The 19,017-nt window shown below is 34.5% G+C and overlaps 4 protein-coding genes across 11 annotated transcripts; 1 reads left to right on the top strand and 3 right to left on the bottom strand.

Moving 5' to 3' along the window:
• Positions 1 to 3,161, top strand: LOC123195784 (scarecrow-like protein 9). The gene is made up of 3 exons (XM_044609966.1): positions 1 to 127; positions 285 to 2,763; positions 2,857 to 3,161. Exon 2 carries the CDS (start codon positions 423 to 425, stop codon positions 2,676 to 2,678), a length of 2,256 nt encoding a protein of 751 aa, XP_044465901.1. The 5' UTR covers positions 1 to 127; positions 285 to 422; the 3' UTR covers positions 2,679 to 2,763; positions 2,857 to 3,161.
• Positions 3,162 to 3,607: 446 nt separating this feature from the next.
• On the bottom strand, positions 3,608 to 7,298 carry LOC123217910 (UPF0161 protein At3g09310). 7 transcript variants are annotated; one of them, XM_044639005.1, is made up of 5 exons: positions 6,909 to 7,296; positions 6,768 to 6,827; positions 6,514 to 6,654; positions 6,317 to 6,407; positions 3,608 to 3,914 (listed from the first exon to the last, which is right to left on the bottom strand). In XM_044639005.1, exons 1-4 carry the CDS (start codon positions 7,111 to 7,113, stop codon positions 6,349 to 6,351), a joined length of 465 nt encoding a protein of 154 aa, XP_044494940.1. In that variant the 5' UTR covers positions 7,114 to 7,296; the 3' UTR covers positions 3,608 to 3,914; positions 6,317 to 6,348. The 7 variants fall into 7 exon arrangements, with proteins under 7 accessions (XP_044494940.1, XP_044494948.1, XP_044494964.1 ...); XM_044639013.1 differs by lacking the exon at positions 3,608 to 3,914 and adding an exon at positions 5,047 to 5,672 and having other exon boundaries at positions 6,909 to 7,298; XM_044639029.1 differs by lacking the exon at positions 3,608 to 3,914 and adding an exon at positions 5,047 to 5,325 and having other exon boundaries at positions 6,909 to 7,298.
• Positions 7,299 to 7,837: 539 nt separating this feature from the next.
• LOC123217887 (uncharacterized protein At5g02240) lies at positions 7,838 to 11,103 on the bottom strand. Its single transcript, XM_044638963.1, has 7 exons — positions 10,635 to 11,103; positions 9,538 to 9,809; positions 9,422 to 9,458; positions 9,232 to 9,329; positions 8,949 to 9,010; positions 8,289 to 8,412; positions 7,838 to 8,134 (listed from the first exon to the last, which is right to left on the bottom strand). The coding sequence occupies exons 1-7, from the start codon at positions 10,915 to 10,917 to the stop codon at positions 8,015 to 8,017; spliced, it is 996 nt and encodes a 331-aa protein (XP_044494898.1). The 5' UTR covers positions 10,918 to 11,103; the 3' UTR covers positions 7,838 to 8,014.
• A 1,937-nt stretch (positions 11,104 to 13,040) lies between these two features.
• On the bottom strand, positions 13,041 to 15,642 carry LOC123217895. 2 transcript variants are annotated; one of them, XM_044638970.1, is made up of 9 exons: positions 15,495 to 15,642; positions 14,689 to 14,764; positions 14,534 to 14,599; positions 14,339 to 14,436; positions 14,210 to 14,247; positions 14,026 to 14,113; positions 13,606 to 13,938; positions 13,442 to 13,507; positions 13,041 to 13,344 (listed from the first exon to the last, which is right to left on the bottom strand). In XM_044638970.1, the coding sequence occupies exons 2-9, from the start codon at positions 14,747 to 14,749 to the stop codon at positions 13,192 to 13,194; spliced, it is 903 nt and encodes a 300-aa protein (XP_044494905.1). In that variant the 5' UTR covers positions 14,750 to 14,764; positions 15,495 to 15,642; the 3' UTR covers positions 13,041 to 13,191. The 2 variants fall into 2 exon arrangements, with proteins under 2 accessions (XP_044494905.1, XP_044494913.1); XM_044638978.1 differs by having other exon boundaries at positions 14,689 to 14,756; positions 15,495 to 15,607.
• Between the last annotated feature and the right edge of the window lie 3,375 nt (positions 15,643 to 19,017).

Raw genomic sequence — 19,017 nt, 5'->3', positions numbered from 1 at the left:
CTGTGATTCACCTGGCCACCTTTCTTTTACTTTCTCTTTTTAGGAGACTGAACTGAAACTAACTGTAAAGTTACTCTCCACTTTCAAACTCTGCTTTCTATTTCTCTGTAAAGTGGGTTTCATTCAGGTATGCCTTTGCTCTTTTTTATGATAGTTTCATGGTTTTAATTTATTATCTCTGATTATTTCTGCAAGATTTGAATTTATGAAGTGGGAGTTTTGAAACTTAATACTTGTTGATTCCAATTTGGCATTTTTTATTTGATGATTTTAATGTTTAATAGGCTCTCTTAACTTGGATTGTAAAAGCAAGAAGCTAACTTGTGAAGAAATTTAGTGGCTTTCTGTGGAAATTACTTTTGCGGGATTGGGTTTATGCTTTCTTGAGTTGGAGGTTTTATTACGGTTATATTCAAAAATAGATGATTATGGACCCAAGGTCAAGGGTGTTCTCAGGTTCTGTAAATGGGATCCAATTGAGCAATCAACCCTTGCCGGTATTTCCGAATCAGAATTTCGTTGGTGGAAATTTTGGCAATAGTATCTTTGCAGATCACAATTTTAGGGATTATCAGTACTGTCAACCTGATCCCTCATCGAATAATGGTGCCTCGATTTCAAGTGTAAATCATGAGGAAGACTCCCCGGAAGACTGTGATTTTTCAGATGCAGTCTTGAGGTACATAAATCAGATGCTTATGGAGGAAGATATGGAGGATAAGACTTACATGCTACAAGGGTCTTTGGATCTTGAAGCTGCTGAGAAATCATTCTATGATGTTCTTGGCAAAAAGTACCCTCCTTCCCCTGAGCGAAAATTTTCTTATATTGAGCGGAACGAGGAGATTCAGGATAGTTATGCCTTTAGAAATTCCCATAATTGTATTAATCGTGGTAGTGATGTGAATAATTACCTTGTTGATAGTACTTGGATTCAGAATCCAGGTGAATATTTTGTGCCTGAATTACAAACTCATCTACTTTCTAGCATATCTCGGTCATCTTATAGTTCTTCAAATAGTGTAATCACAAGTGTGGATGGACTGGTGGACTCTCCAAGCAGTATCCTTCAGATCCCTGATTGGAATAATGAGAGCCAATCCATATGGCAATTCAGGAGAGGTGTTGAGGAGGCTAGTAAATTTCTACCGAATGAAAATGAGTTATTTGTTAATTTTGACGTTAATCAAATGCTATCTCAGCAGCCAAAGGGCGGCTCTAGTGAAGTGGCAGTAAAGGCGGAGAAAAATGATGGGGAAGATTGCTCACCCAATGGCTCAAGGGGAAAGAAGAATCTTTGTAGAGACTATGCAAATTTAGAAGAAGAGAGGAGCAGCAAGCTGGCAGCAGTTTATCTAGAATCCCCGTTGCGAACAGAGATGTTTGATATGGTGTTGCTTTGTGCTTGTGGAAAACCTCACCCAATGGCAGCTCGTCGTGAAGCCTTTAAGAATGCATCAAACAAAAATGTGCAGCAAAATGGACAATCAAAAGGATCTAATGGTGGAAAGGGTCGTGGTAAGAAACAGAGTGGAAAAAATGAAGTGGTGGATTTGAGAACTCTCCTAATTCTTTGTGTGCAAGCTGTTGCTGCTGACGATCGAAGGAACGCAAATGAATTGCTGAAGCAGATAAGACAGCATTCTTCTCCTTTTGGGGATGGAAATCAGAGATTGGCTCATTGCTTTGCAGATGGCCTTGAGGCACGCTTGGCAGGCACTGGTAGCCAGATTTACAAAGGCCTTGTTAGTAAGAGAATATCAGCTGCTGATATATTGAAAGCTTATTACCTGTATCTTGCTTGCTGCCCTTTCAGAAAGATCTCTAATTTTACTGCAAACAAGACAATAAGGAACTTAGCAGAAAACTCAACGAGACTTCATATCATAGACTTTGGTATCCTTTATGGTTTTCAGTGGCCCACCTTTTTGCAGCGGATTTCTACAAGATCTGGTGGTCCTCCAAAGCTTCGGATTACTGGAATAGAATTTCCCCAACCTGGTTTTCGGCCGGCAGAGGGAGTTGAGGAAACAGGACGTCGCTTAGCGGATTATGCTAAGGAGTTCAAAGTGCCTTTTGAGTATCATGCTATAGCAAAAAGATGGGATTGCGTTCAACTTGAGGATCTGAAAATTGACAGGGACGAATTCCTGGTTGTTAATTGCTTGTATCGAGGTAAAAACTTGCTTGATGAAACTGTTTCAGTGGATAGTGCAAGAAATATATTTCTCAATTTGATAAGGAAGATTAATCCGGATGTTTTCATCCACGGGATTGTCAACGGGGCCTACAATGCACCTTTCTTTGTAACCCGGTTCCGAGAGGCTCTGTTTCATTTCTCTGCAATGTTCGATATGCTTGAAACTATTGTACCCCGCGAAGATCGTGAGAGGATGCTGATCGAGAAAGAGATCTTTGGCCGGGAGGCCTTGAATGTTATAGCATGTGAAGGCTGGGAGAGAGTTGAAAGGCCAGAGACTTACAAGCAGTGGCAAGTCCGAAACCTTAGGGCTGGGTTTGTTCAGATTCCTTTTGACCGGCAGATAGTGAAGGTGGCAACTCAAAGAGTGAGGTCCAACTACCATAAAGATTTTGTAATTGACGAAGACAGTCGGTGGCTTTTGCAGGGATGGAAAGGAAGGATCATCTATGCCCTTTCTGCTTGGAAAACTGCGTAGTGATCTTCAAAATTTGTGATAACTAGAGCCTGAATTCAACTCTCACCTTTTTGTTGCTCTAAGAGAGATAATATGACACCCTGAGGTAAGATTTTCTATTCTGTTTTCCTTTCAAGTCATTCAGTCCATCTCATGTAACCATACAACAAGATGAGTGATTTTTTTTGTAAACTGGCAGGTAAATATGGTGGCCTGATGTACAACTATTGGGCAAATGAAAATTTCCTGTTTCATTCACATCTTACACACTTGGCAGTACCAGAACATATACAATTTTCTAAGTGATATTTTGTATTTTGGCTGACCTCAATCACTGTTGACTTAGTAAGCTCAAAGCGGAAAAGATGCACCCTATCATTTCCCAATTAACTTGTAGATGAAATTGTATGACATAGTATGAATCTCAGCTTCTTCTGTGTGTTTATGTACTGAACCCTGATTAAAACCATAATAGAAACTGTTCATTGCCTTTTAAAATGGAAAGAATCTGTTTCAGGCAAACAAAACTAAACTTTCAAAAAGATGTAGAGGTAGAGCTTTCAGTTGACATCTACTTGAAAATGTGAAATAATATTATCAGTGAATTGAAATGGCTTCAGCCTTGGCGTTGGAAAAGGCGTTAACTGTCAACCAGTCCACCTGCAAGGGTGTTCCCCAAGTGCCTTTGACAACAACATATCCCAAGATCGTTGTGGGGGCCTTGGATTACCCTTTAAAGTAAATGATATAATATTAACCGCTGACCTTTCATTTCAGCTTTTGCTTCATGCCATGTTAATTTTTGGGCTGCTGAATGGTTCCAACCAATTGGTCGATGCAAGTCAATCCCTTACATTTTAAGCTTGTGGGGTCTGAACAAGTGGTGAGTTCTTTAAAGTTTAGGCCGATAAATAGAAAAGCCTCAAAGATTTCTGGATATTACAAAAGAGTAAAATAAAATATCCTGACACTTCAGGCATCCTTGTTGTTCAAATTCATTAAAAAAGTTAATTATTGTTTATCACCATACAAGAAAACAAGAATCAAGACAAGTTTCTCACACTTAAAAAATAAGGCTGCCCACTTAAAAAATAGTGCCAAGTTCCAGAGACATCTTGTTGGTTTTGGAGGTTGAGCTGAAAGTGGCGGTCCTGGAGATGGATTTTATTCATGTGAATGAAGTAGACTCCCACTACATTAATATATTGATTCGTCCTCAGTCACGTGGAATTGGAAACTTCGGCGAAGGAGCTCTTTCTGTAGGGACCAATCCAAAATTTGATTCATATTTTATTTATTCAAGTTAGATAAGATAAATAATGGATGATGATAAAGCAGTGATTAAGACCTCCTGTGCAACAAATGTCAGGATAGGAATTTCAAGCGAAAATCAATGGCCACAAATCTTGCAAATTGACAGTGAATAATATTTTTCAGAATCTCTTCATAGGGTGCAAATGGGTTGAGCCAAATATTATTTGATTCGAGCTCATTTTGATAGAGTAAGCATAGGATCTAAGTAAGAACTCAAACGCAACAAGTTTAGATGATTTTAGCTTGAACTCAAGAGTAAATGTAAGACTTGAACTCAATCCGAGAAATTAGAATTAAGTCTAATAACTTATATATTTATCGATTTTAATTATATTTAAAATTACAGAGTAAGACTTCAAATATGTAAGTGTATGATTTTAAACTATTAAAAATTTCTTAATAATATATTTTAGTTGTACCACAAGTTTATTCTGAACTCAAGCTCGGTGCTGTTCAACAAATTTGCAGCCCTACCCCCTGGTAACGGGATCAATTTCTTTAGTGTCTCAGTTTCTTTCCCTTGAGATTTGCATAAATATTTTATACTACGAGATACACCAAATACTGTAAAAAATTAGAAGAGTTAGACAATACAAGAAAAAAAAGAAGAAGCTAGAAGCAACTCTATCAACTTGGAGATGGCAGAATCTGATGATTGGTCAGGATAGTTTCAAGGTCTTATGAGTTTGCAATTGCTAATGATATGACTTAGAGGCACCCCAACCTTAAAGCCATCTCAAACCTCAGTCATATTCCCAATACAAAATATTTTCTTACATTCACCCATTCGGTTGAAAAATACAATAAGATCAAATGGTCAAATCTTTTTTAATTTATCTTCTTAGTTCATTGCATCTCACATGTTTCATGATTACCAATACTGTGGTCATAGTTTTCGAACGTGTAAAGGAAGGTAAAATGCAAAGAAGCATTCTTACACATGAAATAAATCCTGTTCACAAAGGAACTTTATTGGAATTCTGGCACTATTTTACCTAACATATTTTGACCATCTCTAGCAAAAGTCCAAATGAGGTTCATCATAGAATGTCTCCATAAGAAAGATCATCATAGGTGTGGGCGAATTTGTAGATTGAATTACTTATTGCACAAAATCTACAGTAATAGAATACAATATAAACTTTTTACTTTAAGGGAATAAACCTTAGTTGCAAAGCACCCTCTCCCCCATCTGACATATAACATACCATGCAATAATAGCACAATTTGTTGTAAAAGCCGCCTTCTCCAGCTATTTTCACAATCTTGGTGATAAAACTTTATGTGTTTGGGTTATTGTGCCTGCATCTTGAATCTCCCATACACAATTTTACCAGTCAAATTTCAACCTGAACTGTCATTTTAGGTGAAGATTAATAATGTTCTAACTTGGTCTAATTGAACCACCTAGACAAGAGACTCACAATATAGACTATAAGTCGAGTGTATCCCAAAGCAGAGAGGATTTTGTGATTTCAGTTTCAACTACAGATGATAAACCCAAGATGTTGGCAACATGCTCAAACTTCATTCAGGTTGTGCCATCCATAGTCAAATCCTATACACTTCAATACTGAAACTAATTGATGTCAGCAAATGAAGGAAATTTCAGGTCCATATCAAAGCACCAAATTTTTAATTCTTTCCTCCCTTGAGGGTTGATATTGAGATCCCAGAGTCAACACATCTGCAAACTAGAAGCTTCCAAGACCATTAGACCATTACTCAAAACCTCAAAAATTATTAAAATAGATCCAATAGTTCAACAACTATGTCTTTTACTCTTCAACATCAAAACCTTGATGTCAGCAGCTAAAGAACATGTCCATATTAAAGTAATTAAATTTTTACATCATTTCATCCATTCGAGTTGAGAAACTGGGATTGGAATGTTAATACTATTGTAAAATAGAAGCTTCAATGCCAATATACCATTACTCCACAACCCAAAAGACTTGAAAATCATAAAATAGATCAAATACTTATACAACTGTTTTGTGCTTTAACTATAGAGAATAATATCAAAATTAAGCTACACTTAAATGACTGAGTTTTTAGTTTCTTCCTGTTTGCAGATTAGAAAATATCATTAATTGGAATTCACATTTGTGCAGATAAATATCAGTTACAAAAAAATAGTAACTATCCAGGACGTAAGTTGTTAAGGCAAGAGACAACTGCAGCTTTACCTTGAATAAAACAAAACTTCCATATGAAAAAATCATAGAACATTAAGATTAAATCTATTCTACTATTTCATCAACATATAAGAAGTTTAAGCCAATAATTCATCTAATAAAACAACTGTTATATGTATTTGTCATCTAAATGACAATGTGAAGTACCTTTAAATTGGAAGCATTAGGATCATATTGTCTCATTGTTCAGGTGGATGTTCCTCATCAAACCACCGTGGAGGATCAAATCCAGACCCACCTAAAGATGAAACATTTTGTATGCAATTAAAACAGCTTATATTATAAGATATTGAAAGCATGCTAAACTTGACAAAACAAACAAGGCTAAAAGTACATGTGTATACCAAGAGGATTGCAACGACAGAGACGCCACGCAGTCAAGATGCTTCCCTTGACAACTCCATATTTCTTATAAGCTTGCATTGAATACTCACTACACGTTGGAACATATCTACAACTCTTAGGCAAAATTGGCGAGATTTCTCCTATTATAAACAGACCCCAATTTATTTGGCAATGTCTCGTTTTCATTTTCAGTGTATCAAAGAACAAAAATTACAATCGAGATTCAAAAATAATGAGTTAAGAACAGACTTACTTTTGTAAAATCTAAGCATAGATAGTGCAGCTTTAACGCCTACATTATCAACTTCGTTATCTGATTGAAAATTCATAATCCATCAAAAATTTTAGTCAAGTAATTAAAATAAACATTTTCAGGGATAAGAGTGAAAGAGACCTCGTGGAGTGTTTTGGTCCGAGTCTGAGCTTAATCCATTGACGATTAGGCTACGATAGCTCTTACTTTTCGGGGGGATGAAAAATCTGCAATGAAGATTTTGGTTTTTACGCTGGTATTTGATGGAATTGAAACTAGGGTTTTGGAACTGAAGCTCGGTAGTAGAGAAGGGCTTATGGACGTTGAGAGACATAACGACCGCCATTTTTTTTTTTAACTGTCAAAATAAAGTGTTGTTGAGCTCGCTGGCTTTTAGAGAATTTTTTTTAATTATGAACGACGTCGTTTCTTGTTTTTCTTCATTTTTATTATCCATTTAAATTTGTTTTATTTGCTAAGCTAATCTTTGAAGTAACTTACTAAAAACTCCTCCCACGACCATTTTAGAGGAGATTACATCATTTCTCGTTATCAAATTAGGCTTTTTTTTTAATTAATTAAAAAAGACTAATTTTTTTTTTAATATTGACTCAAATTTTCATATTAAGTGAATCAAATTTTTATTTTGTCTCACAAAATTGGGTCTAATCTATACCATACTTAAAAATTAATATTGCCTAAATAATAAAGAGACTCCAAATTTTTATGATATTTTAAAAAATAGATTCGAAGGAAAAAATATAATTTAAAATGTTTATTGTTTTCACCATAAAATTATTATATCATTCTTATTTTAATTTTATTTGAACTTGATAATTGTTCAATATCTTCAATAGAATAATTGAAAATTTTAATATTTTTTAATAGTTAAAAACAAAATTTAAAAGAAAATGACAGCTCCAAATGTTGTGGTCTCTCAATTATATCAATAATCATGAATTTATGCATTGGCATCATCATAGTAGGCTAAAACATTATTTAATATAAGGAAATCGTTAAGTTTTTTTTTTTTTTTTCAAATTTTATATTATTTAGATAAAAGATACAAATTAGAATATAAAATAATTATATTATTTATTATAATTGGTTGTTGTGCTGAAGCATTGAAATTTTTTAAACCCAGGATTGTTTGTTCATTATTCGTCACTTAATGGTTAGTCTACAGTCACTAAACATAAAAACTCAGAAGCCAACTGACATACATAGCCCTTCAACACAGCAAAGACTCAAAAGCGAGCGGTGACCTGGGAGAAAAGAGCCTTGAAGTCCTTAGTCGGGGTGCCCGTGCCCTCTGGCTTTGAGGCCAAATCAAATGCCTTAAACTTCGCCTCCTCAAACTGTAGTGCCTGTCGAACCAAAAACACAAGAAGGTGCATCTAAGTAGCCATTCCCATAAATCAAGATTGCAAACAAGATCAATGCAAGTTTTGCAATTACTAATGAATGAATCAAAAGGAAATATCAATTCTTACACGGATAATTATTTATTTTAACCAGTACCTGGATGCATACTTCAGCAACATCGGCCCTGGTAATGGTTCTGGTTTCAGTCTGAAGAAGCTCATCATCTTTGCTAACAATTAATTCACGGATACCGCCTTCTTTATCTTGAAGGCCTCCAGCCCTAATTCAGCAGAAAACCATCATCAGATTTTTTAATTTGAAATGGCTAATTCACCAAGGAACATTAATCCCTTTCTCTATAAGTGGAAAATTGACTGAAGTTTTTCTCTGTAAGTGGAGGATTTGTTTCACTCAACACTATTTGGGTTTTTTAGTTCATCGCCAACCAATCTAACTGGATTGTGGGATCATCAAAAGGTCTAAGCGCATTTTTCTTTTTGGAACCAACTGATATAGCAAATGTAAAATTTCAAAGAAAATATCTTTGAAGACCTCAATTATAAAAGGTATTGTTCAGATCATGAAACAGTATTACCAGATTCCTTATTATGTTAACAAATAGTATTTGATATCACTTATACCCACACTGCCATATGCAATGTGAATTGGGTGTTTAATAATGGGCTTTTAATGCAATTACGAAATCTTTCCATACACTTGTTCTCACAAAAATGCTATCACAGAAACTGGTCAACCTATTTATGTGGAATCAATTATTAATGAAAGAACACTAAACAGGAACTAGAATAAGAATACCTTATAATTGTGTATGGGATACCAGAATCAGCCAAGTACTGCTCTGCCTTTCTTTTCCAAACCTGCAATATGCAGAAGACAATAAAGTTTGTCTTAAATGTGTTAACTCTTATGCTGTAAAGACAAGGGGAAAATGAAAAGATGTTAACAGATGATTGTTGATGCAAAGGAAAGAAAAAAACAAATACTGAACATAAAATGCAAACTAATTTCACAAAGAAACAAGACCAATCAAGCGGGAATGGGAAATAAACAAAAAAGCATACAAAAAAATATTACAGACCAATATATTTCCGTTTCCCAAACTGTTCAAGGGATGATTAGGGTTTGTTCCTCCCATAGACCCAACCAACACAATTTGCTTCACTCCCGCAGCCTTAGCTGTTCATAAGAAATGTGTCAGCAACACTAACACATGTATTATCTTTGAGAAAAATTGTAATTGAATGATAGGAAAGAACATAGATACTCACCAGCATCTATTTGATTTTTCTGACCAATCCAATCAACCTAAGATGCAAAAATGCTACAGAAAACATAAGAAACAAGTAATAGAAAATGCATCAACTAGAAAATGCTTAAATATTACCTGTTCAGGATAAGCTCCATCTTCAAAATAGAACTCAGGCCTCCCACCTTTGCTTGGATCAAAATCAGGTTTCATCTTTGGTACAGCACTTGTAAGAATTACTAGAGCATCAATGGCTTGGATTGCAGGAATGATGCTATCAACTTCCCTGATATCCCCAACAAAAACATCATCTGCCCCACCAATCTTTCCCTTGCTCTCCTCAGTCCTCACTAGACCTCTAGCAACGTAGTGGTCTGACCTCTCCTTAAGTTTCTTATATACTATTTGACCTGCCACAACCAAGAATACCAACAAACAAGAAATAAGAAAAATCAACAATCCATCTCATTGTCAAAAATACCAAAGAGAAATGCATAACTTCTATCACTTCTCCGGAGCTGGCAAAGAGCAGTCATATAAAAAATATATTAAGTACTTCAAACTTGCATTTCAATTAAAGTAAATATACAACAACAAAAGTTCATGTAATAACAGGCATAAAGCATCAGATAACCATTCAATCATCTTATAAAAATCGATGGCATATTGTTTTTCATCAGGAGCTGTTAATCACAAAACACATATTCAATTCTAAGGGATTGTAAAATGTGCACAAAATGAATCCTTTTCATTTTTACGAAACAGAAAGCAGTAATTTATAATCAAATAAGAGTTGAAAAAATCCCATGTCCAAATAAGTTTTGAAATTCATACCAAATGCTAAAAAACATAGATCGCTCAATCCAATACCAAACAAAAATTAGAAAAGAAAAAAAAAACCCTAAACCTTGAGATCTAAAATAATAAATCTATGTATGCTTCTTTTGAGTACTCAAATGAATAAATAGATCATATGTTATTATACAATTGAGTAATTCTGAGTAAAGATAAAACAACACCAAATGAATGACATTTCATTTGGGTACGCATTTACGATTACGTTGATATGCTCAATCTAAAAATCCTAAAATAAAAAATATATATCCCATGATCAGCAAAATCATAATTCAGATAATCCACAATTATATTTTGAAAAAAAAAAAAATCATACTCAAGATTCTAATTCAACATATTCGTTTAGCTTATCAAAGTTAAAAAGGGGAGACGAAAAATACCAGTTCTCCCGCCAGCGCCAGTAACAAGAACAGTACTCTTAGAAAAATCAGCCATCGATACTACTGTCACCGCTCCCGCACTCCTAGAACAACACTTTCTGCTTCTCTTGGTAACAAATGAGGATATAAAATAGCGAGAGTGAAATGCGACAGAAGAAGATTCTGGAAACGAAAGACTTTTAAGGACTGGCATTGATGATGCCACCGGATTACATTTACTAGCGCATTCACCAACCCGTATTGATGATGAGGATATAAATGGGACACGTGTAACCGTATTCATTGATCAAAACTAATTGGTGGGAAATATTTCCATCCGGCCGTCGGTCACCGTAGCAAGGGGAGTCGCGAAGCGGCTTTAATTTTCTAGCCGTTCAGCATTTTTATCATCTGTTCGAATCGATTACCTTATCTTATCTACATTCACAGTTCTGTCGTACTCCCATTGTTCCCACGCGCTTTTGCTCTAAACTCCGTTTCATTACGCAGCAAAACTTAAACACGAGCAATTTTTATATTTATAAATTTTAAAAATTAATAAAATTGATAAAATATTAAAATTTTTAAAATAAAATTTTAAATTTGAATTAAAATAAAATTAATATTTTATATTATTTTTTGCATTACCTTGCTAACATATTTTACTCAAAACTTACAGAATATCTAAATTTTATGCGATTTAAGTTTATATCCATATTGGTTTTGTTGGAGAGCCATGACAATTGGACATGGGCAAAAGCCCAGTTTCAAGTGCTAGACCTTGAGGTCTAGCTGTAAACCCATAAAAATAGTTGTCAGTGGACCAACCCAATTTTTGGATCAGTTCATGGACTGAAAACTGGGGAAGATGCTGCAGAGCTGATCGCTGGGCTCTGTTTATATTTGAATGAGTAATTTTATATGTGCACATTTTGAATATATAAAAATAATTTAAATTGGTTTGATTCGAATTTATTTATTTTATTTATTTAATAATATAATATTTTGATAATATTATTTATTTGATCGATAGTTTTACTATAAAATTATGTAACATTTTGAACTGAGTATTATAGAATCAGTTTAAGTTTAAATTGTTTTCAAGCTCGATTCGAGTCAAGATGAAATCTTTCCGTACAATATTCTGTCAATTTTCAATCTCTCTGGATATCATGCAGCAATATTATGGAATGATTCTATGACTCAAACTCCATTATTGACTTTCTAAGGTTTTAGTTGTATATTTTAATTCTTTAACAACATTAAAACATATCAAATGATTAGAAATTGACAAATTCTTAGCCTTAGGTTATGTTGAGGATGAGCCACAAATTACATTTTTTATTAGGATTTTTTTTTTATATTTTATGTTTCCGTCCCTACATAAAAAGGATGGAAAGAGTTTCCACACTTCATACTCAACACTTAAAATTTCCCATTAACAAGTGTTGAAAAAGCACACTTAGCCCCTGGTTTGCTTCCAAAATGTTACTATATGTAATCAGTTTTGAACATTCAATTCAGTATTCAGATAATATGTCATCATGTAATCAATTAAAGTAATACTATGTATACATATTTTTGATATACAATTTGAATACGTAGATGATGTATCATCAAACGATTGTATGTTATTTTATTTTTAATTTAAAATTATTCAATTATATGATGATATGCATCATTTATGTATATAAATTTTATATAAAAAATATATATGCCCATAGTTTTATGAAATTGACTAATGGGTTTGAATTGCTTTGTAGCATTTCTGCAAGAAAAATTAATTGAACCCATCTCCAAAATTAATCCATCCACAGGATCAGATACTTTATAAGGGATGATCTCTCACAGCTAATGAAACAAACAAAGTAGATAACAAATCAATTTCTCAGTAAAGTCACCATGGCCAGCTACAGCTAGCTGCAAGTCTGTGTGCAAACATGTGCAGAGTTTGGTAGGCGAAACACATCCTGAAGAGTATATTATTGGTACTGTTTTTGTACCTTCTATTCCAACTTGACTCATTACATTTATGGAAATTTAGATGCAATGCCAGTGTTGCAGAAAGAGAAGAAAGTAATGGTGCTTTCCTAAATGAGCTTGCTTGCTGTCAACCAATATATTTTTTGGCTGCATGCAATTCATGGGCCATCCAACAGAAATTGTGATGAAAATGGTGGGGACTCAAAAGCCTAATTAGTTAGCTTCGCCTAATAAGTACTTGATAGATTAATAAATAAGTCTTGTTCCTGCACTGTTTCATGCACCAAATCTGCAGATAGATCTGGGAAATATAATATTATACTATAAGAATGGATTGTATTATATCTAATTTTGTATATTTTATATGAACATCGTGATTAGCACGGCCCTTCAAGAAATTTATATATGATTGTAAAATGGACTGTGACACCAGTGACAAAGCCATCCAAAATAATGAGCAGGTGCTTCTTTTTTCTCATTTATGATCTCAACAAAACATCTACATCACTTGCACATATGATAGGGAACGGGGGACAGGAATGGGGACGCTATAGACCCCAGATCATGATTGATTTTTTATACTAATACGATGAATCTAAGCTGTCACAGGTGTCTCCACAGGAACCTTGCCGGAGTAACCGACTTCTGATTTCATATCAGCCTCCCAGAGCTCTGGTATTGCTTCCTTGATATAGTGAATGCTCTCCAATGCATAGTCTGCTCCTTTAACTCTCTGGGAACTTCCAATCTGAACACATTATAAAATAACCATGGCATCAGATTATGTACTTAATTAACAAAATGGAATGTCCCTGAAGTAGTATTATGTGGTACTAAAGACTTGCCCTGACTGTGTGAAGCCCTACACGCTTGCCCGCCTGTATGTTGCGGACGCTATCTTCGAAGAATAGCTGATGCAACAAAATACAGTCATGAAATTATCAGCAAGCTGAAATAATAACAATTTGATTGGTTAGACATGTAAAGTAAAAGATTGTATATTTCTTACTGTTCTCTGAGGGTTGATGTTGGCAATCTTGAGGGCTTCTTCAATGGCAACCTCAGATGGTTTGCATACAATTGGAGTCTTCGGCAAACCCAACAGGCTTGGGTTGGGTTGTGCAAAATGCCCAATGATGTCAAAGATTCCAGAGCCATTAGTACTACTAGTAGTGGTAGCTGCAGCTGATCCCACAAAAGCAATGTCATCCTCATCATCAGAAACATTGCTCTTGTGAGTGGGATTCAGAGTTTCAAAACAGATAATTCCTTCAAAACAGTCCTCTATTCCAAGCCTGTTAAGAGCTTTAACAGCATGGACCCTGTCCGCATTGGTGAAGATCTAATTCACAAGAATTAAACAGATTGTTAGATTCAGAGTGCATGCCTGCCAATTACTAATTTTCTAATTTGGCAATAAAATGCTTACAATTTTCCTAATATGAAGGCTCAACAAGAGACTTCGAAGCACAGGATCTGGTTTTATGTTTTCGTAGGGCAATCTTCCATGAACAAAACTGTTCATATACAAGTAAAACGTTGATCACAATTAAGCGCTGATAAAATTTGGAAAATATGAACACCCTTCTGTAAAACTGTAAAGAAAAGAATACCTGTGGTACTCATCATAGTCAAAGTCATAGCCAATTGCCTGCACCGGAGAAACCCGTCAATCAATATGCTTTTGTTTTGACCATTAACAACAAAAAGGAAGTTGGAAAGTAATTCAAAGCCGTACATACCCTGAGGCCAGCCATTGTTGTCCCATAATGCTTGTACAGAAGATTACCCAATTCGGTAATTTCACTCCTATCAACGCCAAGTTTTTCAACCATAAAATCTGCAAAAAGCCGTTTACCTTAGCATTATAATCAACATTAAATATTGACAAAATATAAAACTAGAGCACACAAAAATAGAAGCTCAGGAATATTTACCTTGGATGTTCTTGCCCGTTGCTGCTGAAATACCAGCACTATATGGATAAAGAGTGTCATCTAGATCTGCAATTTAAAAAATGATAACTATTTTATTTTTTCTCTACAAGAGATTAAGTTTCTTGTCAAATGTGTTGTTACAGGAAAGTGTTTACCAAATAGAAGGCAATCATATTTTGTCATCTGGGTCAATCCATAGCGGCTTTCGTACTCCATGTTGATTCTGAACACCTTCATCAAACGATTAAGAATGTTAGCACAACACGCCAACACAGCTTGAAACCACCCAAGTCAACATCAAAATTTACTTTATTTCTCGAACTATAATGTTTTTTCATGGCCTGTAAATTAATTAAGGCAAATACGACTCAAAGTTGGCATCGCAAGAAGAGACGTGGAGGTCTTAATGAGTGGACAATCTGTGGCCGAAATCCCAAGTATTTGGGACAAGTTATTATGTTCATAAGTTGACAAAGCTCAACCACAACAACAAATAAAACTTAAAAGTCTGACCTAATTATAAGAAAATCAACTGTGAATAAAATACAACAGAGAAAAGTCTTAAGGTCACCAGACTATAAAATTAATGTATAATACAGAGAGCTTTCTGCGGTGCTTCTCTTTAAGAATCTAGAATTCGAAAAGAAATATAAAGCACTTAATAAGTTATAATCTAATAGAAAAACACATCTGAAATGGTATGGAGGTGACTTAAATGATGATTGTCAAGATTTGCCAGAAAGGTTTATAAAAAAGGGAGCATTTTTATAACCAAATTAGCTTCAAATTTTGATCTTTGCTCTTAAACCGAATCTTCAACCCAATAAACATTTCCATCCTTAAGAACTCGGAAATGCATAGATGATCAAAAGCTTTAGGAAACTTGGAAGAATAACAAAGATGGAGAGGGAAAAAAAGGAAAATAATATCAAGAAGAACAAGGTTGAGGGAGTTAACCCACCAAGATTATGATACTTGAGCAATGAAAAGGAGTCGTGGAGAAAGAGACACAGAAAATACTGCCAAGCTGTAGAGGAAGAAGAAGAGGAGAGGGGGAAGAACAATGAAGGCAGAGATGGGCTTAAATAGGCAAACCGTTGAGTAGTTTTCAATTTCTTAAATTAAATTATTATTTTAATATTTACTTACAGGACTAGACAACATGTTTGGTGGTTTTCTTTACTGTAACAAAAATAAATTTTATAAGTGGTTGAGAAAGTACCTGGAAGCAACCATAAACCAAACGTTTTCAAAATACAAAATTAAAAAAATGGTTTTTTTTACATCCTCGACTGTTTCTCTAAGAATTTTCAGTTTTGTCCTCCTGAATAAATGGCATATCTCGGAGACATTCCCAAGTTTTGACCAAAGATTAAAGGACTTAACTTGTTTGAAACAACATTTCCTGAAATTTATAGCAATTTTTCTAATGAATTGGTGGTCAAATGGTCACTGGAAATTTACCCTTCAAGTTTATCTTTCTGGTTTGATCTGTGCTAATCCAGAACTTCCCAGAAAGATGCCATGTTGACGGAGCAGAATTATTTACTTGTACGAATAACAGAGGATGAATGCCATTGGACAACTTATTTCTTTAATGGTTTTTCATCGTTATAAGTGTAAGCAAGTTGTACAGAAAAAGGCTATGAGAAGGAATCCCATCTTTCAAAATTCAGATCCTGTCTTTGATTAAAAATGAAGGGAAGATGCTCAACTTTGGCTCCACACCTAATAATCTGGACATATTTGGGCACATGAAACATGCAGAAGCCTCTTATGTTAAAATATACTGACATTTATAGATGGGTTTGCCTTTCTTTTTCACATTTGACTGGGTAAAGTACTTTTGGGATTTACAGGTGTACATTGAACTACTTTTACAAGATAATATATGTGTTAATTTCTTAAGCACTTTGAGTGTAGGCAATGCAAGAGCTCCATTATTGAGGGAGAGAAAGACAAAAAACTTAACGTCTGTCTGTCATGTAATTTAAGATAATCACAATGGTTTGATATTATCTGTTTAAATAATTGATGGATTCTTAGAGCACACGTATCCAAATAGTGCTTTAGAAATGTTTCTCTGAACGTGGTAGGGTTCTGATATTAATTGCTTCAAGCATTAGAATATATGATTTATGACAACTCTAAACTGTTCCCTAAGTTGGGTTGATTAGTTTTTAAACTATATGTTAATAAAAGAACACATAAGCATAAATTGGAGGGCAAACTTGTTATTGAAAAGGACTAACCTAATACGGGCCAAGACAGAGCTCCAAGTTTTTATATATTGGTAGGAGGAAATAATTGGAGGCCTGAGATTACAGAGCAAGGAAAAGTACAAGAGAAGTAGATGAAAAAGGCTGAAAAGGGAAATGGAGGAGACCGTTGTTTAGTCATATTTCTCATTCATGAAATCCTTAAATTATAGGCAAAGATAGTTACGTATTTGAAATATATATTCTTAGTGGTAGTGGACTTGTTCTTTTGAAAGGGCCATTTCCAACTCTTTCCTCTCAATTATTTCGAACCCAGCTGGGCGGTTTATGACTATGACTCCTAATATTATTATTATGTTTAAAATATGAATTGTTTACACAAGCGATATTATTATTGGGCTCTCAGATTCCAGTTAGTGAGGTGGGTTGAACCGGGAAAGGTACAGCAACGGCAGTCGAGGAAGAGAGCTGACTAATCAATCAATCATTAGAACGTAAAAAATTCAGATTTTGGTTAGTATTTTATTTCCAGGATGATCATAGCTATTCCAAACGATATCGAATTTTGTACTAGATGTATTGCGGTACTAGCTTCCAGGCAGTTTAGTTCAGAAAGTTAAAAGTTATTTCTGGATTGATTGAAAAATACAAATGCTAAGCATTGCCAGTGATGAAATCACTTGCAAAAATATCTTCCGAAGGTATGAACTTTTGACCTGTATAATGAAGGATGATATTGGCCTCAAATTCAAGTTTTGGTAGTACTGCTAGTGAAAGTGCAATAATGCAGAGCAGCCCACAAGATAATAAAGTAGTTTTTCTCCAAAAATAACATTTGATTGTTTGTTTCTGATTCTAGGTAAAGATAAAAGACCTGTAAACCTTTTTCATCCCAAACTGCTCTACAATTTTGACTGTTTCAAAAACTAGAAAGAAGGTATACAAATAGCCTTTTGCCACATTGTTTGCAGAACCTGGATGATTCTGTGTTCTTCAACACGAAAACAAGATATGACATCTGACTTTGCATAGACTGACTTCATAAATATAAAAGTCTGTTCATTTATATACATTGTTTATATGTATAGATTATGCAGACTTTCTGTACTTTATGCTCTCCTGTAATGCTCATATAGTATTCAACTGTATAAAATTATTACTAGATTAAACAAATGGAAGTATCTATTAAATAAAAGACACTGAAAGAGGACAATTCCCACTAACTTAGTTCACCAATTGGGGTCAAGAAAAGTAGGCAACTTCGAAGGTTGGTTTGGTTGAATAATAAATAAATTAAAAACAAAAAACAAATTGAATTGTTGGGTTATTGGCAGCATGATTTTGTTCACGGCAGCAAACAAAATAATGTGAAATGGGATCTCTGTGTTCCAAGCCCTTCAAATTCTTCTCAGCAGCATCATTATTTCTTGGACAATATCTATAGATACATTTATTCTGTAATATTTAATTAGCCGAAATCCCAACAGAGTTAATATTTCAATCTTTTGCTTTCCAACAAGGAGGCCATTATGTTTGGAATTATGAGCAGGCTTTTTATGCTCTAAAAGCAACAATAATTTGTCCAGAATGACTTCCAGGTATCCCATTATCAGTCTGAGCATAAAGAACATTATGTATGGGAAGTTCATTCAAATGAAAGCCACTTTGAATCACCTTTTATTTTAAAAGAAGCTGCCCCTGTCCTAGACATATCTCACATCGGTAAAACACATAAGAGATATTGGTTTGTACGTATATTTTATATTGTTTGGTGATTCTAAGATAAAAGTGATTAAATAGTATGTAATCTTTTTAAACTTTTAAGATGGAATATGTGTTCAAAATAGACAATATCTTAATAGGGCACTGAATGTTATAGTCTTAGTGTCACATCTGTCTTATGAACGTTTATTTGTGGCTGACAAGTGACAAAATTTTATCTGGAAATCTACTAAGATGATAGTCTTCTTCATCTTTATCATAATTACAAATTTAGGTGGTTGAAAATATCACTGGTTGATATTGATCAAGAGATATTACACTGACACATCTTTTCCCACTTAGATGGTTCATTTTCAGCTTCCAAAAACATCCCAGCTACAAGTTTGGAGAAGAAAACAAAAGGCTTTCATATCTGAAAGAACTTGTAATGAGAATGTTACCACACATATTTTTTCAAGTAATACTTTTGACCTTTACAGTGAATCTAGAGAAACCGAAGAGCCTGTGGGCACAATTCATCCATGGCTTTATAAATTACTGTAA

The sequence above is a fragment of the Mangifera indica genome, chromosome 1 (genome assembly GCF_011075055.1).
Source record: "Mangifera indica cultivar Alphonso chromosome 1, CATAS_Mindica_2.1, whole genome shotgun sequence".
Classification (NCBI taxonomy): Eukaryota; Viridiplantae; Streptophyta; class Magnoliopsida; order Sapindales; family Anacardiaceae; genus Mangifera; species Mangifera indica.
The sequence above is the reverse complement of the archived record's forward strand: the minus strand, read 5'-3'. Positions and strand labels throughout refer to the sequence as shown.